The sequence below is a fragment of the Pseudorasbora parva genome, chromosome 4 (genome assembly GCF_024679245.1).
Source record: "Pseudorasbora parva isolate DD20220531a chromosome 4, ASM2467924v1, whole genome shotgun sequence".
NCBI classification, from domain to species: domain Eukaryota; kingdom Metazoa; phylum Chordata; class Actinopteri; order Cypriniformes; family Gobionidae; genus Pseudorasbora; species Pseudorasbora parva.
In genome coordinates, this window is record NC_090175.1 from 1,228,003 (window position 1) to 1,252,327 (window position 24,325).

The window sequence follows — 24,325 nt, forward strand, 5'->3', positions numbered from 1 at the left end:
TCGGTTTGTATCGCGGTTTCAGGCTCACGGTTTCAGTACGCTTTGGTATTTGCCATGCTCAGGGACAGAAAGAACTACTGTCACATAAAAATAAAGAAAATAAGAACAAAACACTGAAATACAAGCAGCAGCACAAGCAATGCTTTTCAGGTTTTTCAGGAGGGTCTAACATTAGTGTTTAGGTAGAGAAATGGAATAAATGAATCAAATGTTAAATAACTGCACATTTAACTGTTTAAATTAAAGATTAATCGGTCAGACCTGAAATGACATAGCAGATTAATTATCAAATTTAAGAAACTACTTCGCTTTTTGGGTTTACATTACATTAGTTGCTAGGCAACGTGAGGGAGGGGACGCTGGCGTTGTCTGTTCGCCGCTTCTCCACCCACAAATCATGTTAACTTTACTATTAAATTTAGATTTTATTATATTTTCTTATGTTTGTGACTAGTCTAACAGTCAGAGCTACTATTGGGACTGTTGCTGATTGCTGGCAGCCACTGAGAGGACGTTGTTTGCCGTTTTTTCACCGCTTCTCTTCTGTTTTTGTTTGAATTTGTGGTTGGTTTTGGTTTGAAGGACATTTGATGTTGCTCGCTGCGGCTGCTCTCTCTTCTGGGTGTCGGCTGCTCACTGGTGGTCTCCCTCGGGCTTGAACTGCATGGTGGCTGAAGTTTGCACCAGGCTAGCGTCATCAGCGTCCGGCATGATGTTGAGATGTCATTTTTACTTGTTATTCATGTATTGTTATTTTTTCCCTTTGTTGCACTTTGAGATTCTTCAGAATGAAAAGTGCGTTATAAATAAAATCTATTATTATTATTATTATTATTATTATTATTATTATTATTAAACTGTCATGTGGTTGGTTTTGACGTTGGCTGTCATTAGGCTATTATAATGTCATGATTTTTTTATAAATTTAATTTGTCATTAACATGTCATTAAGTGTCAATACTCTGTCAAATTATTTTATAACAGTGTCATGAATATTTAGCTTGACCTGAAATATGGCATCATAGAGGAAATCGTACAGAGTCATTAAAAACTATTAATATAACTCAAAATGATAGAGTGGCGTAGACATATACACCTATATGATGATGTCTATGGTGGCACCACTGGTTATGTGTGCGCTGTAACAGTTGTTGGCAGAGCCTCAGTCAGGTTAGTTTGTTTAGGTGTTTAATGTCAGTTTAGTTTGCAGTAAGTAAAAACAATTCACAACAACGTTATTTTGGGTTTAATATACTTTATTTAAACTTTCGCTCACTCTTTAATGAATAGTTTGAGTTTATTCTTACCATTCCGTTTGTTATGTCGGAGTCCCGTGTGCTGGTGCACCGTCTAAAGGGGTTCGGGCGGAAACGTTGGCCCTATATATAATGTTCCGGCCTAGGCTCTAGCCACAACCATTCCTTGTTCAGCCCGGGGTGGGGCTCTAAAGACTATTTCTCTTATTTTTATACATCGGAAGATAATTTATAAAGTGAAGTCATTTGACAAAGTGTTATTTTTCTGTGTTTGTTTATGTGTGTATATGATGTTGATATATATATATGTTTATTTTGTGTAATGGCCATTATTTGTGTACGTGTTTTCCCCTTTTTGCGTTAATTGGTGCTGGTCACCTGTGTATAAAGTCATGCTTTGTGTTTTTAAGAGTCAGTTCTGTGAGAGGGCAGGTCTTAAAATAGAAATGATTGATTTTATTTCTCAAACTCCTTTTCATATTTTTAAGACATTTGAAATTGTCTATTATCTAACCTTCTGTTGAAGCTGGCGGAGGAAACTTAAAAAATAAAATAAAACATTATGAACTGAAAAATATTAATGATGCTGTTATTAAAAAATAATTTGACAGCATATTAACACCTAATTACATTTTAATGACAAATTAAACTTGTGCCACTGAAAAAACATTATGACATTATAATGGCCTCAGTCAACATCAAAACCAACCACATGACAGTTTAAGGTTAACCCTATAAGCTAAGTAAGTTTCTTAAATTTGATAATCTGTTATGTCATGTTTATGACAGGTTATGTTGTCTTGGTAATGTCAAGTTGTCATGACAAAGACACTGACAGGTTATGATGTATTGGTTTATGTCAAGTTGTTATAACAAAGACAACTCTGAAATGTCATCATTGCATTAAAAATGACATAATTAAGCGAATGACACTTAATGACAGTTGTCATAAACATGCATAAAAACTCCTTCATATTCATGACACGTGTCATGTGATGATTATGAAGGTGTCATGTCAGTCTTATGCACACCCCTTCAAGTAAAGTGTTACCGATTAATCCTTATTAAACTTCCAAAAGCTATTCAGTCAAGAGCAGTGAGTGATGTCCTTATCTTCTGTTGGACATTAAACAGACAGCAGTAAAGGCTACTGCCCCTTTAAGAGCTAATACAGGGATATGCTCGTCTCTCTCCACTGGATAAAGTCCTCTTAAGGCATATTCAGATTATGTCTGCTGGATACTCATCAAGATCGACACGCTGACATACTTACTGTGTGAGTTTGTCCGTTCAAGCGCAAGACTTGAAGAACTCAATATGTGCGCGCTGTGAGACGTGTGTGTGCTTCTGGACGAGCGCAGAGACAGATCTTCTCACTGCAGAGAGTTCTCATTCGCGTCTTCTGGCGAATATTCTGGGTGATGATGGTGAAAATGACTGGTCATACGGCAGCACTCGCATGCACTGAACACAGTTTACAAAGAGAGACCTTTTTGCCCACGGTTTTCTTTTATTATCGCTGTTGTAGTGTAGCCTATCACTGAGGAGCCAGCACGTGTCTCCATCGACAGAACCGCACATAAAGCATTATTCTTCAAGTTACAACCAGTGCCGCCGCTCGCACCACGCGCAGTCGAGCAGAACACACGCTACCCATAGCAACGCGTTAGGACAACGACATTTCAGACCGACAGAGACGAGATAAACGGCTTTTCCGCCATTTGTTACTGTTGTGTACACGTCGTTATATTAATTATAATTCAAATTCTGTTTTATTGGCCACAATATAGTAATGATGAATGTTGAGAGGGGCACTTTTGATTAATTTTCAGAAAGGGCAGGGGCTCAAACCCCCAAAGCCCTCGCCTCTGCAGTGCTCTTGCCTGGTGTGTGTGTGTGTGTGTGTGTGTGTGTGTGTGTGTGTGTGTGTGTGTGTGTGTGTGTGTGTGTGTGTGATATTAATAATTGTGTTCCTTCTTTGTGTTTCCATGTGCAGGTCTGAAGTCAGTTTCTCATTATGGAGAACAGAGAAAAGAGGAAGAGTCAGAGATCTTCATCTCCAGAATCCGGCTGTGTGTCTGTGAAGAGTGACAGATCAATGCCTGATACTCCTCTTAAATTCAGTGATGGAGCAGTGACCTCTGACCCCAGTGATGGAGCAGTGACCTCTGACCCCAGTGATGGAGCAGTGACCTCTGACCCCAGGTAAGGTCAAGCGTGGGTGAATTGGCTGAGCTGTTTTCTGGGAGTCAAACACACACTAAATGCACTCAGAGAGCTGAGATTTGTAATAGGGCTGTGCCTGAAACTAACGATCATTTTGATAAAGGATTAATTTATAGATTTATTTATTCAATGAACCAGAAGAAACCGAGATGCTGCCCTCGCTCACTTAAAGGGGCGGTGAAACACTCAGTTTCAGTCAATCTCATGTCACTCTTGAGTACCTATAGAGTAGTATTGCATCCTTCATATCTCCGAAAAGTCTTTAGTTTTATTATATTTATAAAAGAAATATGGGCTGTACCGAGTCTTTCCGGAAAAAAACAGAGCGCCTGGAGGCGTATCGTGTGGGCGGAGCTAAAGAATGACAAGCGCGCAAAGCGGTGACGTCCTCAAGCGTGGAGAAACCCATCTCAGCTATCTCAGCTAATAGATAAGATCCAGAATCTAATTCGGAGGCTGAAATAGAAACAGCAACAGCAGGACGTCCGAGTCTGTGGTAAGTACTGTATTTAGAGGCCTGTCAACCTGACACGATTTGGTTAATGGACTATTGTATGCGACCAAACCTTAGTAGCAAGCAAAACGGTTTTGCATGTCAGAGTAGTGTAACGTTATAAGTTACATAGAACAGCAATGGAGTCCGTTTGCGCATTTGAATGACGAAGCACGCGATCGTGTCGTTTACTGATGTTTACTCACGCGACGATAGCCGACAGCACAGACATCTGAAGCAGTTTAACTCACCGGCTGCTTCCAAAGCAGGACCGAACCTTTATCGCTGGGATGGCTCCGTCAAAAACACACTTCTTGGAGTGTGGAGATCCACTTTGCGATGCGACTGAAGCATCTCTGCGTTCAAATCGGTTCAAATGCAGCGCTGCCTTCCCGGAATGCTGTGCTGAAGCGTTGAAGTCGCCTTAATGTCAAAGTGGAGGAATGAAGTGGAGCGCGGCGCGGACTATATCCGACATTAGTGTTCACGGACGACTGGATCTGCAGCTGAGAGACTGTTTACAGCGTGCATTTCCTCTCTCGCCCTCTAGTCACGCGCGCACCCTACCGGGAGAAGAGCCCGTACGGCCCATACAAGGACCTTCCGCTCTAGTAACGTCAAGCCGACCCATACTCGAAAACAACTCTCCGAAACTTGTGAGAAACCGGAAGGAGTATTTTTAACACAGAAATACTCCATCAAACGTCCAACATTAGTTTTTGAAACTTTGTCTATGTTTAGGATGGGAATCCAAGTCTTTAACAGTGGAAAGCTCAGAGTGCAGGAAACAGCATTTCACCGGCCCTTTAAGCTTTTGCTTCAGAGCCAAGCGTTTGATTGATTCTGCTCTTCAATCTTCAGCTCAAGTGCTCTACAAACCCAGAAGAATCACACTGAACCCTTTGTAACTTTTCCTTTAATACCAGACCAAGACAAAGCATCCCCAAAGTGAGTCAGGAGCTTACTGTCAGACTAGGCAATAATGCAATAATGAATGATTTTAATTAGTGTAAAGACTGCATGAGCAAAAAGAGAATGTAAACCCCGCCTACTCTGATTTGATTGGCCATCTGAGCGCTGTTAGACCACATTAGTTTCGACTCTCAGCCTCAGATTCTGTTCCTGTCAATCACGCGGTGTCAACCAATTATACTGAATGAGGGAGGGCTGAGCTAACACACACACAAACACACGCACACACACACACACACACACACACACACACACACACACACACACACACACACACACACAAAGTGAGGCAGCAGGCGTGGCACACACAACGACTCGGCAAAAAGATGATTTTCAGAACAATGCGTGAGTTTGAGACCCGTCTTCAGTTCTGACAGTTTCTCCAGTCTTACACATTACATTCCAAACCAAACAACACGCAGCTGAAACGACTAAATTAAACATTATAATAGACAAAAATAAAAGCATGGGGTCGGCTGTGAGAAACACACATTCTCTCTGAACATAGTAATTGGATTAAACCGGCTCGTTTCGTTCAAAGGGGTAAATAGGCTACAGTATCCCTCCTTTCATACAAATATGATTACTTGTGTTACATGTTGACCTTCATTTCATTTCTAATATGAAATATTTTAACAAAATGCATATTTTATTTACGCATCATCACATTTATGTTGTCAAGTTATGAAAAATGCAAATCTGATGTGCAATAATAAACGTGTTGAACTGAAACTGAAATGAAACATTAATTGTCCAGAAATAAAAGACTGAATAGATTATGTTGATCTATATTTTAATGTATTCAGTTTTTTCATATTCTTAAATGTGTGCACTCTTGTTGTTTCATCAGTGTGTTCAGAGATGATCAGACTGGAGACCAGGATTCTCCTCAACCAGTGAATGATGAACTCCAGAGAGTCAAAGACAGACACAAAACCATCATGAAGAACAAGTATGAGAGATTATTTGAGGGACTGAAACTCCAGGAGAATGAAGCCCTCCTGAACAGGATCTACACACAGCTCTACATCATAGAGGGAGAGAGAGAAGGAGTGAATGAAGAACATGAGGTTTTACAGATGGAGAAAACAGCCAGAACACAACACCCACAAGACACTCCAATCTACTGCAATGACATCTTTACAGCCTCAGCTGAACCAGGACGTGAGGAGAAACAGCAGATCAAGACTGTTCTTACTAAAGGCATCGCTGGAATCGGAAAAACCGTCTCTGTGCAGAAGTTCATTCTGGACTGGGCCGAGGGAAGAGCCAATCAGGATGTAGATTTCATGTTTGTGCTTCCATTTCGAGAGCTGAACTTGATCCGAGATCATCAGTACAGTCTTCACAGACTTCTGCTGGACTTTCATCCTGAACTTCACGATCTGGACCCAAAGATTTATGAGGAGTGTAAAGTTGTGTTCATCTTTGATGGTCTGGATGAAAGCAGAATCACACTGAGGTTTTCAGACGCTCAGGAAGTTTCTGATGTGATTGAGACTTCATCAGTGGATGTGTTGATGTCAAAGCTCATGAAAGGAGAGATGCTTCCCTCTGCTCTCATCTGGATCACCTCCAGACCAGCAGCAGCCAATCAGATCCCCTCCAAATACATCAACCGTCTGACAGAGATTCAGGGATTCAATGAGCCTCAGAAGGAGGAATATTTCAGGAAGAGAATCAGGGACGAGCATCAAGCCAGCAGAATCATCTCCCACATCAGAAGAGCAAGAAGCCTTCACATCATGTGCCACATACCCGTCTTCTGCTGGATCTCATCCACTGTGCTTCAAAAGCTCCTGGAAGAAGATCTGAGCACAGAAATCCCTCAAACTCTGACTGAAATGTACATCCACTTCCTGCTGATTCAGATCAACATGAGGAATCATAAATATGAAGAGAGAGATCCAGAGAAACTCCTGCCGTCCAACAGAGAAGTGATTGTGGAACTTGCTGAAGTGGCTTTCAATCAGCTGATGAAGGGCAATGTGATGTTCTATGAGGAGGACCTGAGAGAGAGCGGCGTAGACGTCACTGACGCCGCAGTGTATTCTGGGATCTGCACTGAGATCTTTAAGGAGGAATCTGTGATTCATCAGAGGAAAGTCTACAGCTTCATTCATCTGAGCCTCCAGGAGTTTCTCGCTGCTTTCTATGTGTTTTACAGCCATTTAATGAAGAACATGGAGCCGCTGCAGCTTCTGAATGAAAGATTTAATAAAGACTCTCTGTATGATCTACTAACATCAGCAGTAGATAAAGACTCTCTGTATGATCTACTAGCATCAGCAGTAAATAAAGCCCTCTGGAGTGAGAATGGACGGCTGGATCTGTTCCTGCGGTTCCTCCTGGGCGTCTCTCTGGAGTCCAATCAGAGACTCTTACAGGATCTACTGACACACACAGAGAACAGCTCAGAGGACATCAGGAGAATCACACAGTACATTCAACAGAGGATCAAAGATGGACCTGGACTCTCAGCTGATCAATCCATCAATCTGTTCCTCTGTCTGCTGGAAGTGAAAGATCAGACTCTGTCCAGAGAGATTCAGGAGTTTGTGAAATCAGACAAACGCTCAGAGAAGAAACTCTCTCCTGGTCACTGCTCAACAATCGCCTACATGCTTCAGATGTCAGAGGAGCCGCTGGATGAGCTGAACACCAGTAAATACAACACATCAGCTGAGGGCAGAAGAAGACTGATACCAGCTGTGATCAACTGCAGAAAAGCCCTGTGAGTGTTCATTATTCACTAATGAAGAGTCATGATTAATAATGAATCTGACACATTAATTCTCCTCCCCTTCACATCGTGCCACAGTTTATACATTATTATTATTATTAATATTATTATTATTATGTATACATCTACAAGACACAAATGTATGTCAAATAATGACTGACAGTTGCAGAATTATATCAAAGCACAAGAAAGTGAAAGAAACAAACTGTAATACTAGACAACAAATAAAAAGCAGTTAATAACTGGGAATAATTTGTTGTTAAAGGTCCCATGGCATGGATTTTTATTATTATTTTATAATGTTTCCTGAGGTGTAATTATATTGTTAGTATGATTTTTACATCAAACATTTTCATAATTTAGAAATAAAAGGCATTTTTTCTATACTGATTTTAGCCCTTTTTACATTTGAAATAGGGATTTTCTTTAGGAAATATTGTAGTGAGTTGGCAAAAAAGAGGAAAATAGAAGAGGATAAAACTCTACTTTGTTCTCCAAAAGAGTAGAAGATTTATCAGAACTCGATAAAGCAGAGTTTACTGTGCAGAAACTTAAACTAGAGGAAATTTACAAACAAAAGGCAGAAGGAGCTTTCATAAGATCTCGAAGGGAATGGCTTGAAGAGGGGAAAGAGCTCTGCTTACTTTTGTAGACTTGAGAGGAAACAAGCAAAAAATAATTATATTGAAAAATTGAGGATTAATGGTAATATTGTGGAGGACCCTAACATTATTGCAGATTTTTGCTCTGAGTTTTATAGTAATTTATATGCATCTTATTTTTGTCAACAATCTACATCTGAGTTTTTTGAGTCCCTACATAATATGAAGACGATTAGTAATGAAGAATTCAACTCATGTGAAGCAGGCACGGCGTTATGGGTGGGCCTGACGGGCCTTGGCCCACCCAAAACTTTTCTTTAAAAAAAATACAAACTTTTAATATATTTTAATTTAGTCAAAATATGGTTGAGAATGGCAAAAAAGCTCATAATCTGTGGTAATAGGCTAGTCTAAATGTTTTGTTTTTAACTATTTTTAAAAAGTTGTTTGAGTCTATTTTGATGTTTCTGTGCAAGTTCAGCAGACAGTGAGGTTCGAGATCGGATATTTGTGAACGTGAAATTAATTTCCAGTAAAGGATGTTGCAGCAGTTGTTGTTTAAGTACCTTAAACATGCGCGAACAGTAGGCCTATCGAAGTCATCGCTGCAAACAAGAGCTAAAGGAGGGCAGCAGGACACAACACTGCCTGATAACATTGCCAATCACTTCATGTACAGTTGGACGTGTCTTTACCAGTGTCAACTGAATTAAAACACCAAATAGAAGCACCATGCTTAGCCTATGTCTCGCCTTATGTCCCTCAGTAGCTGCGTTTCCATTACAGATTTGCGAAAACTTTTGCGATATTTCTTAAATGTCGATAAAAACTATTGCGAAATGACAGCGTTTCCATAGCTGCAGTTATGCAACTAAAACATATTACTTTCCTCTCGCGATAGGTCATTCCAAAATGATGGCACTTGGTAGATTTGTACAGGTATATCCCATCCACCCCACTAGCCATTATTTTTATTGGAAGGAGATATATGTGTTATCCACGCATTAATGGCAAGGAAAGCCCCTTAGGTTACTTAAGCAGCACGGATATGAGGTGTGTGTGTGTGTGTGTGTGTGTGTGTGTGTGTGTGTGTGTGTGTGTGTGTGTGTGTGTGTGTGTGTGTGTGTGTGTGTGTGTGTGTGTGTGTGTGTGTGTGTGTGTGTGTGTGTGTGAAAGACCATGTGATATTTCAGTTTTTCTTTTTAATAAATTGGCAAAAATGTCTGTTTTTCTGTCAATATGGGGTGCTGTGTGTACATTAATGAGAAAAAAAACTTAAATTATTTTAGCAAATGGCTGCAATATAACTGGCTGTAGTTTATAGTATATAGTAGTTTAAAGTGTATATATATATATATATATATATATATATATATATATATATATATATATATTAGGGGTGTAACGACACGCGTATTCGTATTGAACCGTTCGGTACGAGGCTTTCGGTTCGGTACGTGGTACGCATTATGTACCGAACGGTTCTCGGACTAATTAATTAGACTTGGAAAAATAAAAAAGTGTGTGAAATATAATAACATGCGTTCAACAATAACCAAAACGACATAACTGCCAATGCCCCTGACACCGCCGAAGTGAAAAAAAAAAAAAAACACCAAATATGTTTTAGGCTGCTCAGTCAGGTGCTCGCTTACTCAGTAGGCTACGCGCTGAATGCTCGTGGCAAAATGGCTATTGCGTTTAACAAACCAAAAATAGAAGATCCTCCAATAACCAACAGGTCTGGTGTTTGGGTGAACTTTGGATCCTTTGTAAGCTATGATGGTGTTGACAAGAGTGATGGATAAAAAAACAACGGTATGTCGCATTTGCTGATGGTACAGCAGTGGGAATAATTCATGTCATGTCAACTCATTTACGCCAACAACAAGACGATAAAAAGGAGAAACAGCCACAAACTATCCCCGCAGCATTAAGACAGACATTTCCAACTTATTCAAATGGCAAAAGACATCACCAAGGCGAGTGGCCCATTATAGCCGCGGATATGAGACCTTACGCCCATTTTCACACAAACTCCGTCTGCAGTGCGTAGTCTATGCGGTGCGTATTTTTTCCGTACCCATGTTAACGGTTGTGGACTGCAAACGCAGCATATTTGAATACGAATACGCATACGCAGCGCAAAACGTACTGCAGACAGAGTTTTAAGAACATGCTTAAAGTAATTGAGCCCCGTTACAATGTTCCTTCATGAGCCCATTTCAGCCAGTAATTCTTGCTTTGTCCCAAAAAACAAAAGCACAAATAGAGAACCAATTGGCCAAAGCAACAGCGGTGTCTCTGACAACAGACGGCTGGATGTCAAGGGCTACACAAAGCTACCTGACTGTAACGGCACATTACATTACCGATGAATGGGAGCTGAACAGCCACGTTCTTCAGACACGCCCCCTTGAGAGTCAGACAAGTGAGGATTTGGCCGTATTAAGGGATGACAAAAGCAGTAGTGTGTGAAAAAAGTGTGGAGAGAGCTAATGTAAAGAGCTAATGTCTATTTCTGTAACTACATAGAAGATGGGTAAAGTATAACTCCATCATTGTTCAATGTTAAAAAAAAAATCATACTTTTGTTAGTTTTAATAAAAAAATAATTAAAAAAGGTAATTTATCTGCCAATTTTTTCTTTTTGCTGTATCTAAAACATACCGAACCGTACCGAACCGAACCGTGACACCAGTGTATCGTATCGAACCGAACCGTGAATTTTGTGAACCGTTACACCCCTAATATATATATATATACACACACACACAGTGGGTACGGAAAGTATTCAGACCCCCTTTAATTTTTCACTCAGCCATTATAACTATAGCCAGTTATATTGCAGTGGTGGGAATAATGTTTCCCGGGGTCCGAGTGTTCACCGCGAAGTTAGCAGGTGTGTTAGTGTTGGGAATGAGGCGGCCGCGGGAGATTTTTGCCGCGCTCACCATGAAGCGCGCGTCTTCTCACGCGTCTTCATGATCGCGGCGACAGTATTGTGGTGGAGACTTTATCTAACGCCACTGGATATGTTAGAAGAGGTCGAAGTATTCATAAACAAGTTCGAGGGCAACGTGGAGGCAGGGTGGGGAGTCAAAATGACAATAAGAGTGGCCGTGACTGTGCACACTCGGCGGCGCGTGAGGAAGATCTGGACGCGAGCAGACGTGCTGTGTCACTGGGCAAAGGGGGTATGAAGCGTAATATATAATATATAATATATATGTGCCCTATATATGGAATCAGAGTGCTTACTGTATGTAGTTAATGGAAAATCTCTACAGCAAAAGGCAAACTGTTACATGCATTCGGTTTGTTTCTACCATTTATTAGTAATGATTTACACAGTTTGTTTAATATTTACTATTTACCTGAACATTCAGTATTGTGCAATATAGCGTAAAGAAGGTAAGGGACATTTTGGGGGGAAAGAAGTGCTGCATTTTATCATTTAAACATGTGGCTTTTCATGAAAATTCTATAATCCAAGATTGCCCCAACTTTATGACGTCATAATATGCAAATTAGATGGGAAAATGTAATCTCTACATAAACTTAGGGTCCTCCTTAATATGTCTCTAATTTACAGAAAGTTTCTATCTTTTATCACTTTTAAGATATAGCCTTTTGAAATGAAGATGTCAAAATCGAACATTTTAGGAAAAAACCTCTGGCGCCTAAAGGGTTAAGACCATGTGATATTTCAGTTTTTCTTTTTAATAAATTGGCAAAAATGTCTGTTTTTCTGTCAATATGGGGTTAAACAGTGACTTGATACATGGGCGTCAGTTTGGTTTGAAATGTGCTGGGGACAGAGACGCATTCAGAAGTGCATTTTCAGAAGTGCTGGGTACAATGATGGATTCATTTTTTTCGGGTCATGTTTTGAAAGACGATGTCCTGTAGCTTACTAATAGTTAATAATTAAAAATCCATATATCTTTTCATTTAATTATAAAATTCATAGTAATGATTTATAAAAAAGAAAACTAAAACCAGTGTGAAATAAATGTTAAAAGCAGGAATAAGACATTCACTGTACATGATTCCCTGCTTTTCGAGGTAGCTACTATCTACAAAGTCTGGTGTCCACAAATGACAACAGACCTTTCAAAAAAGCGTTCGCGATGTATTTGGATGCTGAACCATTATTTATTATTATAGGCTTTGTACTTCACTCACATTCAATAGGCCCAATAGACACCTGCACTCCCGCGGGACTCGCGGAACCCAACGCGTATAGAGAACGGCGCGGGACTAGATTTGGCTGAGCGCGGGCGGAAGGTGTGTGTGCTACTCGCGTGTGTGCGGATTGCGGGTGAATAAAACTATTTGCGGGACTCCCGCAAAATAGAAATATCTAAAAATAAAACACCTAGAAACAAATAAATTGTTATTCATCTATTGCACAAAACCAAAAAGAACAACTAAAACGAAATAAAAAAAAAGATTTACAGGCGCAGGCAGAGTATAACACGTTTTTGCTGCATTGTGCAATGTAACCAATATGTGTTTATTTCTGGAACGTTATGGCCAAACAGATGTATTTAAGATAGAATCCACTCAAAGGAGTTTTTTGCGCAGTGCTGAATTCTATATGCTGACAAATCGTCTGATTATAGCAAAGAAAGTGTTGACATTTTGGAAGATTCATTGTGCAGTCATTTCTATTGCTAACAGAGCTTTGTGAGATCGCAATAAACTGAGAAATCTTTTTTGGAATTATGAAGGGGGCACCCTTTGCCCGTATTCTGCCACGCCAACCCACGCATGCACACGCTTGCTTTTACATTAAATTACTTGAAATAGTGTCTATTAAGTATACTATTTATACTTTTATGCGGACGGGAGCGGGACAAAACATGAATGTTGCGGGCGGGAGCGGGACAAAACATGAATGTTGCGGACGGGAGCGGGACAAAACATGAATGTTGCGGATGGGAGCGGGACAAAACATGAATGTTGCGGGCGGGAGCGGGACAAAACATGAATGTTGCGGACGGGAGCGGGACAAAACATGAATGTTGCGGGCGGGAGCGGGACAAAACATGAATGTTGCGGACGGGAGCGGGACAAAACATGAATGTTGCGGGCGGGAGCGGGACAAAACATGAATGTTGCGGACGGGAGCGGGACAAAACATGAATGTTGCGGGCGGGAGCGGGACAATACATGAATGTTGCGGGCGGGAGCTGGACAAAACATGAATGTTGCGGACGGGAGCGGGACAAAACATGAATGTTGCGGGCGGGAGCGGGACAAAACATGAATGTTGCGGACGGGAGCGGGACAAAACATGAATGTTGCGGGCGGGAGCGGGACAATACATGAATGTTGCGGGCGGGAGCGGGACAAAACATGAATGTTGCGGACGGGAGCGGGACAATACATGAATGTTGCGGGCGGGAGCGGGACAAAACATGAATGTTGCGGACGGGAGCGGGACAAAACATGAATGTTGCGGACGGGAGCGGGACAAAACATGAATGTTGCGGACGGGAGCGGGACAAAACATGAATGTTGCGGGCGGGAGCGGGACAATACATGAATGTTGCGGGCGGGAGCGGGACAAAACATGAATGTTGCGGACGGGAGCGGGACAATACATGAATGTTGCGGACGGGAGCGGGACAAAACATGAATGTTGCGGGCGGGAGCGGGACAAAACATGAATGTTGCGGGCGGGAGCGGGACAAAACATGAATGTTGCGGGCGGGAGCGGGACAAAACATGAATGTTGCGGACGGGAGCGGGACAAAACATGAATGTTGCGGACGGGAGCGGGACAATACATGAATGTTGCGGGCGGGAGCGGGACAAAACATGAATGTTGCGGACGGGAGCGGGACAAAACATGAATGTTGCGGACGGGAGCGGGACAAAACATGAATGTTGCGGGCGGGAGCGGGACAAAACATGAATGTTGCGGGCGGGAGCGGGACAAAACATGAATGTTGCGGGCGGGATCGGGACAAAACATGAATGTTGCGGGCGGGAGCGGGACAAAACATGAATGTTGCGGGCGGGAGCGGGACAAAACATGAATGTTGCGGGCGGGAGCGGGACAAAACATGAATGTTGCGGACGGGAGCGGGACAAAACATGAATGTTGCGGACGGGAGCGGGACAAAACATGAATGTTGCGGACGGGAGCGGGACAAAACATGAATGTTGCGGACGGGAGCGGGACAATACATGAATGTTGCGGGCGGGAGCGGGACAAAACATGAATGTTGCGGACGGGAGCGGGACAAAACATGAATGTTGCGGGCGGGAGCGGGACAAAACATGAATGTTGCGGGCGGGAGCGGGACAAAACATGAATGTTGCGGGCGGGAGCGGGACAAAACATGAATGTTGCGGGCGGGAGCGGGACAAAACATGAATGTTGCAGACGGGAGCGGGACAAAACATGAATGTTGCGGGCGGGGGTTTGACAAAACATGAATGTTGCGGACGGGAGCGGGACAATACATGAATGTTGCGGGCGGGAGCGGGACAAAACATGAATGTTGCGGGCGGGAGCGGGACAAAACATGAATGTTGCGGGCGGGAGCGGGACAAAACATGAATGTTGCGGACGGGAGCGGGACAAAACATGAATGTTGCGGGCGGGAGCGGGACAAAACATGAATGTTGCGGGCGGGAGCGGGACAAAACATGAATGTTGCGGGCGGGAGCGGGACAAAACATGAATGTTGCGGACGGGAGCGGGACAAAACATGAATGTTGCGGACGGGAGCGGGACAAAACATGAATGTTGCGGACGGGAGCGGGACAAAACATGAATGTTGCGGGCGGGAGCGGGACAAAACATGAATGTTGCGGACGGGAGCGGGACAAAACATGAATGTTGCGGACGGGAGCGGGACAAAACATGAATGTTGCGGGCGGGAGCGGGACAAAACATGAATGTTGCGGGCGGGAGCGGGACAAAACATGAATGTTGCGGACGGGAGCGGGACAAAACATGAATGTTGCGGGCGGGAGCGGGACAAAACATGAATGTTGCGGGCGGGAGCGGGACAAAACATGAATGTTGCGGACGGGAGCGGGACAAAACATGAATGTTGCGGACGGGAGCGGGACAAAACATGAATGTTGCGGGCGGGAGCGGGACAAAACATGAACGTTGCGGACGGGAGCGGGACAAAACATGAACGTTGCGGGCGGGAGCGGGACAAAACATGAACGTTGCGGACGGGAGCGGGACAAAACATGAACGTTGCGGGCGGGAGCGGGACAAAACATGAACGTTGCGGGCGGGAGCGGGACAAAACATGAACGTTGCGGGCGGGAGCGGGACAAAACATGAATGTTGCGGACGGGAGCGGGACAAAACATGAATGTTGCGGGCGGGAGCGGGACAAAACATGCATGTTGCGGGCGGGAGCGGGACAAAACATGAATGTTGCGGGCGGGAGCGGGACAAAACATGAATGTTGCGGGCGGGAGCGGGACAAAACATGAATGTTGCGGACGGGAGCGGGACAAAACATGAATGTTGCGGGCGGGAGCGGGACAAAACTGTTCCCAAAAAAAATTCCCACCACTGACATTGGGCAAAGGACCATCTACATTGAGCAAATGATTCACAGTTTGTGCTTTAGTGTAACGTTAGGTTTAGTTTCACTTTCAGAATCAGTCATCTCATATTTACCTTCAGAATCAGGTCCCGCGAATAGAAGACCCAACCTTTCATTGCGGGTAAGCTTTATTGATGCCATTAGAAAATAATAATAGTAATAATAATCTAATGCAAATACTCGCTGACGTTGACAATGCTCTGATAAAACAGCTCACTCGCACGTCAGCTCCGCTTTTGTTTACACTGATTCAATGCGCTCTTGCTCGTATCTTTTGTATAGAAAATGATGTTTGTATGAGTCAGGGATGAAGTACGACATGTCTACCATCTAGTGGAGGGGAGGTTGAATGAAATTTGACACCCTATATGACAAAATCGACCGTTTTATTCAGCAATGCATCTTGTCGAGTAAACTCGACCGTGGCGCCAAGATGGTTAATTATTCAGACCCTTTGTGTGACATGCATATATTTAACTCAGGTGCTGTCCATTTCTTCTGATCATCCTTGAGATGGTGCTACACCTTCATTTGAGTCCAGCTGTGTTTGATTATACTGATTGGACCTGACTAGGAAAGCCACACACCTGTCTATATAAGACCTTACAGCTCACAGTGCATGTCAGAGCAAATGAGAATCATGAGGTCAAAGGAACTGCCTAAAGAGCTCAGAGACAAAATTGTGGCAAGGTACAGATCTGGCCAAGGTTACAAAAAAATGTCTGCTGCTCTTAAGGTTCCTAATAGCACAGTGGCCTCCATAATCCTTAAATGGAAGACGTTTGGGACGACCAGAACCCTTTCTAGAGCTGGCAGTTCGGCCAAACTGAGCTATTGGGGGAGAAGAGCCTTGGTGAGAGAGGTAAAGAAGAACCCAAAGATCACTGTGGCTGAGCTCCAGCGATGCCGTCAGGAGATGGGAGAAAGTTATAGAACGTCAACCATAACTGAAGCCCCCCATGAGTCGGGGTTTAATGGCAGAGTGGCCCGACAGAAGCCTCTCTTCAGTGTAAGACACATGAAAGCCTGCATGGAGGTTGCTAAAAAACACCTGAAGGACTCCAGGATGGTGAGAAATAAGATTCTCTGGTCTGATGAGACCAAGATATAACTTTTTGGCCTTAATTCTAAGTGGTATGTGTGGAGAAAACCAGGCACTTCTCATCACCTGTCCAATACAGTCCCAACAGTGAAGCATTGTGATGGCAGCATCATGCTGTGGGGGTGTTTTTCAGCTGCAGGGACAGGACGACTGGTAGCAATCGAGGGAAAGATGAATGTGGCCAAATGCAGGGATGTCCTAGATGAAAACCTTCTCCAGAGTGCTCAAGACCTCAGACTGTTCTGAAGGTTCCCCTTCCAACAAGACAAGGACCCTAAACACAGCTAAAATAACGAAGGAGTGGCTTCACAACAACTCCGTGACTGTTCTTGAATGGTCCAGCCAGAGTCCTGACTTAAACCCAATTGAGCATCACTGGAAAGACCTGAAAATGGCTGTCCACCAACATTTACCATCCAACCTGACAGAACTGGAGAGGATCTGCAGGAGGAATGGCAGACCCAAATCCAGGTGTGAAAAACATGTTGCATCTTTCCCAAAAAGACTCATGGCTGTGTTAATTCAAAAGCGTGCTTCTACTAAATACCGAGTAAAGGGTCTGGGCCCGGTTGCATAAAACACCTTAAGTTTTTCCCTTAAGTATGATACTTAAGGCGTGATTTCCCCTTATCTAAGGGAATGATTTAAGGGTGTTGCATATAATCCCTTAAACGGTTCTCTTAGGTAAGGGACGCCGCTAAGTGTTTCACGACTGTGACCCAGGTTTTACCGTTATAAAATTCTATTGTTGCCATAGACACGCTACGCTGGCGGGTTAGAGAGTGAAGCTGAGATTCAACAAGAGGAATATTACACGGAGTGAGAGAACATTATTGTCTTAAATCAAATAAAAATGATCACTGCTGAGGATAAACGTTTTGAAATCACGACAAAATAAAATATGCTTGGTAACGTTATTTGTTTCACACATTAGACCTTCTCAGCAAAAATCAGCTTCAACACCGGCAGAGCAGCCAGCAGCACGCCAAATCATGCAGCAAAGTGAGGTTTTATTGCTTCTTTGTTAACAATTATTTTAGTCTATTGTTAATTTTACTTAGAACAGCCTCGATGTAATTTTTCGATTTTTTTCATTATTCCTTCAAAACACTTGTGAATTGCAGAAAGACGCAAATATCCTCTCCAGCCGCGACAAGAGAAAAAGTGCTAGAACTGCAAAGAGACATCCTACAGAAGACAAAACTGCAATTAGAGATCGAAAAACTTAAAAAGGAGAAGGAAAATCAAGACCTTTACAACTTCATTCTTAATAACAAACTAATGCAGCTACAAAGTGAAGGAAAAATAAAATGCACATCAATTGACGAATATTTTTTTTATTATGACAGATCTGACAGGTTTTGTATTTATTTATTTATGATTTATTTATTTATATTTCATTTATTTATATTTATGACTATTGTCCATAGGCTACTAGCTAAACTAATTAAAGAATGCATTTACGATGGCATCTCTGACAACAAATCCAGCCCGTTGAAAATCTTGTTGATTTTCTTCATGAGCCTCTTCTGCTTCTGCTTCTTGAGCCTCTTCTTCGACATCATCTCCCTCTTCACAATACATCTTTGACATGTTAAAAAGAACAACGCTGGCGACAATAATTCTGCCGATGCGCAGCTCGTTGTGGAGACTGTGAAATCTGCGTTTGAGCTGTCCGATCGTCCTCTCAATTATAGACCGTGTGTGTGTCAACGCATTGTTGTATCTTTCATAGGATCAAACGATGACCATAATTATCAACAAGTCAAAATACATTTTAATACATTGATAAAATATTTCATTTCTGCACACATGGTCACACTAGCTGCACTAACAGAATGGTAATTTTTTCTGTTAACATCTTCATGCGTGCGGGGAGCCTGAATTCTGACATGTGTGCCATCGATTACACCACTTATTCGAGGAAACCCCGCTTTCCGAAAAAAAGAGGTTTAAAAGGCATCCAGTTCAACACGCGATGGAAATGTCACAGTTTGGCTTAAATGACGGCAGAGAGTCCCTGCAACCCGGTGAATAACTCTACTAACTGACGATTTATGAACATGGAAAACATCTCCCACTACAGACTGGAAACTCCCAGTTGCAAAGAACCGAAGTGCTATAAGCAACTGTAACACAGAGGGTAGTGAGTGGTTGCGCTGGGTAACATGATCAAGATCGCCTTCCAGTTTGTTTGCGATCTCATATATCCCGCGGCGATCAAATCTATATTCGCGAAGCAGTTTTTCATCTCTAAGATTGTCCAGAGGATTCTGCCTATCGCGAAAAATTAACTTTGGCACATTTACATCTTCAACAGGATCAATAAACTCAGCTATTTTTTTCTCATTAATGTTCGTCAACTCTTAAGGTAAACTTTTCCTAACCTTAAACTATACTTAGGAAAATGACAGTTAAGGGGCTTTATGCAACGCTTAACGGTTTTTAAGGGATTACTTAAGTGAAAAATAGACATTTGAGGATAATTCTAAGGGTTTATGACGTTTCAGTTTAATAAACCCTTAAGTGATACTTAAGGGTTATTTTATGCAACACCCTTAAGTTTAAGGGAAACCTAAGGGCGATCTTAAGGGAAATTTTCACTTAAGGTGTTTTATGCAACCGGGCACTGAATACTTAATAAATATAAATTGGCAAAAATGTCAACAATTCTGTGTTTTACATTTACATTTTACATTTAATCATTTAGCAGACGCTTTTATCCAAAGCGACTTACAAAAAAGGGGAGAGCAATAGAAGCAACGAAACCAACAAGGCCAACAACCTGTAAGAGCTGTAAGAAGTCTCATTTAATTAGCACAGTACACATTTTTTTTTATATAGCCATCTACAACAAAAACTCACGTACGCAAAATACAGAATACTGGATTTTGATAGCCATGATAACAACCCATTAGGACTAAGGCTGTTGCCCCAACTGTTGTCGTTAATGCAGATTCAGTGGCCCAATGGGTTGGTATTGTATGGCATTCTAGCTAAACGCGCAGCAATAGCCATCTACAACAAAAACTCACGTACGCAAAATACAGAACACTGGATTTTGATAACTATGTAACATACCTGCCTGAAGGCACAAATCCGGATGAGAGACGTAGATATGATCCAGGAGTGTGTGCTTTTTGGTCGTTGCTGTGGTGATCAGTAAGTGCTATTCTGTATTGGTCAGGTGCAATTGGAAAAGATGTGTCTTAAGATGTTTTTTTAAAAATGGCTACAGACTCGGCAGCACGCATTGAGATCGGCAGGTCATTCCACCAGGTGGGAACGGTCCAGGAAAATGTCCGTGAGAGTGATTTCATGCCTCTTTGGGATGGAACCACGAGGCGCCGCTCACTCGCAGAATGCAAGCTTCTGGAGGGTGTGTAAGTCTGAACAAGTGAGTTTAGGTATATTGGTGCAGAGCCAGTGGTTGTTTTGTAGGCGAGAACTAGTGCCTTGAATTTGATGCAAACAGCCATTGGCAACCAGTGCAGTTTGATGAAGAGAGGTGTAACATGCGCTCTATTCGGCTCATTAAAGACCACTCTCGCCGCTGCATTCTGGATCAGCTGCAAGGTTTTGATAGTGCATGCTGGAAGCCCAGCCAGAAGAGCATTACAATAGTCCAGTCTGGAGAGAACAAGAGCTTGAACCAGGAGTTGTGCAGCCTGTTCTGATAGGAAGGGTCTAATCTTTCTAATGTTGTATAAAGCAAATCTGCAGGACCAGGCTGTTGCAGTAATGTGGTCAGTGAAGTTTAACTGGTCATCAATCACAACTCCAAGGTTCCTAGCTGTCCTTGATGGAGTTATGGTTGATGAACCAAGCTGAATGGAGAAATTTTGATGAAGTGCTGGGTTGGTTGAGAAAACAAGTAATTCTGTCTTTGCAAGATTGAGTTTAAGATGATGCTCTTTCATCCAGTCAGAAATGTCTGTCAGACAGGCAACGATACGAACACTGACTGTAGGATCATCTGGTTGAAATGAGAAGTAGAGTTGAGTGTCATCAGCATAGCAGTGATAGGAGAAGCCGTGTTTCTGAATGACAGAACCTAATGATGACATGTAGATGGAGAAGAGAAGTGGTCCAAGGACTGAGCCCTGGGGAACCCCAGTAGCTAGATGATGTGACTTAGACACTTCACCTCTCCATGACACCCTGTAGGACCTACCAGAGAGGTAAGACCTGAACCACTGGAGAGCAGTTCCTGAGATCCCAGTCTTCTTAAGTGTTGACAGGAGGATCTGGTGGTTAACTGTGTCAAAAGCAGCAGACAGATCCAGCAGAATGAGCACTGAGGATTTGGAAGCTGCTTTTGCCAGTCTCAGTGCCTCAGTTACCGAGAGCAAGGCAGTCTCAGTCGAATAGCCGCTTTTGAAGCCGGATTGGTTGTTGTCTAGGAGGTTGTCCCGTTCAAGATACATAGAGAGTTGATTGAACACAACTCGCTCAAGGGTCTTTGCAATGAAAGGCAGAAGGGATACCGGTCGGTAGTTTTCTAAAAGTGCTGGATTCAGAGAGGGTTTCTTAAGCAGTGGGGTTACCCGAGCCAGCTTAAATGCTGTGGGAAAGGTTCCCATGTGAAGAGAAGTGTTGACAATGTGAGTGAGTGCAGGAGTGATTGAAGAAGAAATGGCCTGAAGGAGGTGAGTGGGTATAGGATCAAGTGGACAGGTAGTAGGGTGATTGGAAAGGATGAGTTTAGAAATATCTGCCTCGGAGAGTCGAGAGAAGGATGGAAGCGTGTTCGTGTTAGTTGTTGAGATGTGCGTGTCAGTTTGTGGTGAGGAGAACTGGTTGCTGATGAGAGACGTTTTGTTTGTGAAAAATGATGCAAAGTCATCAGCTGTAAGAGTTGATGAAGGAGGGGGAGGAGGAGGACAAAGGAGAGAGGGGAATGTTTTCCTGTCAATATGGGGTGCTGTGTGTACATTAATGAGGAAAAAATGAACTTGAAGGATTTTAGCAAATGGCTGATGGGATAGCAAATGGGACACAATAGCGCAACCGGTCTTGACCTTGAATTGAACAAAACTTTTCTGTAGTAGTGGCTTTCACAGACCAAACAATCCTGAAAAATTTGATTTTGTTTCTACAATTTCACATTTAAATTTCCCATACAAATGGAGAGAGACTGGGCATAAATATATAATGTTGGCTATATAATAATTTTATTTATTTTGTCTTTTACTTTTAACACCATAAAGAATAGCTCAGAGAACAATAGGCTAAATCAAGCATGACATCTGTCACTCAAAATGACCCTGCAAAAATGCAAATGAACAAAAACTCTTGGATTACTAGATATAGGCCTACCACAAAATGAAAGAACCCATTTACCACATATTCTATGTTTACCACATTCCTTGTTTTTGTGTTGACAATATATTTACTCATCTATTTTTTCTAGTTTTTAAGGATCCACTGCTGTGCCTTTAAAGAAACTCATCATGAACCCCAACTTATTTTACTGTATTTATTTTTTCTTCTAGTCTTGTTGGCTGTGATCTCGCTGATCAGCACTGTGAAATTGTGTCATCAGCTCTTCAATCCTCAAACTGTGTCCTGAGAGAGCTGGATCTGAGTAACAATCACCTGCAGGATTCAGGAGTGAAGATTATTACTGAAGGACTGAAGAGCCCAAACTGTCAGCTGCAGATACTGATGTATAAAGAACATATGAGAGATTATTTACAGTCTGACAGTCATAATGTTGATGTGTGTGTATAGATGATCTGACTGTGTGTCTGTAGGTTGTCTGGCTGTATGGTGACGCAGGAAGGCTGTGGTTATATGTCTTCAGCTCTGAGTTCAAACCACTCACACCTGAGAGAGCTGGATCTGAGTAACAATCACCTGCAGGATTCAGGAGTGAAGATTATTACTAAAGGACTGAAGAGCCCAAACTGTCAGCTGCAGATACTGAGGTATAAAGAACATATGAGAGATTATTTACAGTCTGACAGTCATAATGTTGATGTGTGTGTATAGATGATCTGACTGTGTGTCTGTAGGTTGTCTGGCTGTATGGTGACGCAGGAAGGCTGTGGTTATATGTCTTCAGCTCTGAGTTCAAACCACTCACACCTGAGAGAGCTGGATCTGAGTAACAATCACCTGCAGGATTCAGGAGTGAAGATTATTACTGAAGGACTGAAGAGCCCAAACTGTCAGCTGCAGATACTGAGGTATAAAGAACATATGAGAGATTATTTACAGTCTGACAGTCATAATGTTGGTGTGTGTGTGTATATAGATGATCTGACTGTGTGTCTGTAGGTTGTCTGGCTATATGGTGACAGAGGAAGGCTGTGGTTATGTGTCTTCAGCTCTGAGTTCAAACCCCTCACACCTGAGAGAGCTGGATCTGAGTAACAATGACCTGCAGGATTCAGGAGTGAAGATTATTACTGAAGGACTGAAGAGCCCAAACTGTCAGCTGCAGATACTGAGGTATAAAGAACATATGAGAGATTATTTACAGTCTGACAGTCATAATGTTGGTGTGTGTGTGTATATAGATGATCTGACTGTGTGTCTGTAGGTTATCTGGCTGTATGGTGACAGAGGAAGGCTGTGGTTATGTGTCTTCAGCTCTGAGTTCAAACCCCTCACACCTGAGAGAGCTGGATCTGAGTAACAATCACCTGCAGGATTCAGGAGTGAAGATTATTACTGAAGGACTGAAGAGCCCAAACTGTCAGCTGCAGATACTGAGGTATAAAGAACATATGACAGATTATTTACAGTATGACAGTCATAATGTTGATGTGTGTATATAGATGATCTGACTGTGTGTCTGTAGGTTGTCTGGCTGTATAGTGACAGAGGAAGGCTGTGGTTATGTGTCTTCAGCTCTGAGTTCAAACCCCTCACACCTGAGAGAGCTGGATCTGAGTAACAATGACCTGCAGGATTCAGGAGTGAAGATTATTACTGAAGGACTGAAGAGCCCAAAATGTCAGCTGCAGATACTGAGGTATAAAGAACATATGAGAGACTATTTACAGTCTGACAGTCATAATGTTGATGTGTGTGTATATAGATGATCTGACTGTGTGTCTGTAGGTTGTCTGGCTGTATGGTGACAGAGGAAGGCTGTGGTTATGTGTCTTCAGCTCTGAGTTCAAACCCCTCACACCTGAGACAGCTGGATCTGAGCTATAATCACCCAGGGGATTCAGGAGTCAAGCTGCTCTCTGACAAACTGGAGGATCCAAACCACTCACTGCAGATACTCAAGTATGTGGGGCAATAAGAGGCCTGGTTTACACCTGGCATTAAGATATACATCAGGTGACCTGATCACAAGTTAGTTACTCTCATCTGGATGTAG

At 42.5% G+C, this 24,325-nt stretch overlaps 1 protein-coding gene across 1 annotated transcript in view; it reads left to right on the forward strand.

Moving 5' to 3' along the window:
* The window catches only part of LOC137072613 (NACHT, LRR and PYD domains-containing protein 3-like), a 60,603-nt gene that overhangs the window by 3,660 nt on the left and 32,618 nt on the right, over positions 1-24,325 (forward strand). The window contains exons 2-7 of the mRNA XM_067440475.1: positions 3,253-3,461; positions 5,798-7,681; positions 22,482-22,655; positions 22,743-22,916; positions 23,004-23,177; positions 24,058-24,231. Coding sequence (XP_067296576.1) covers positions 3,274-3,461; positions 5,798-7,681; positions 22,482-22,655; positions 22,743-22,916; positions 23,004-23,177; positions 24,058-24,231 — 2,768 coding nt within the window. The 5' untranslated portion in view covers positions 3,253-3,273. The remainder of the gene's footprint in view (positions 1-3,252; positions 3,462-5,797; positions 7,682-22,481; positions 22,656-22,742; positions 22,917-23,003; positions 23,178-24,057; positions 24,232-24,325) is intronic.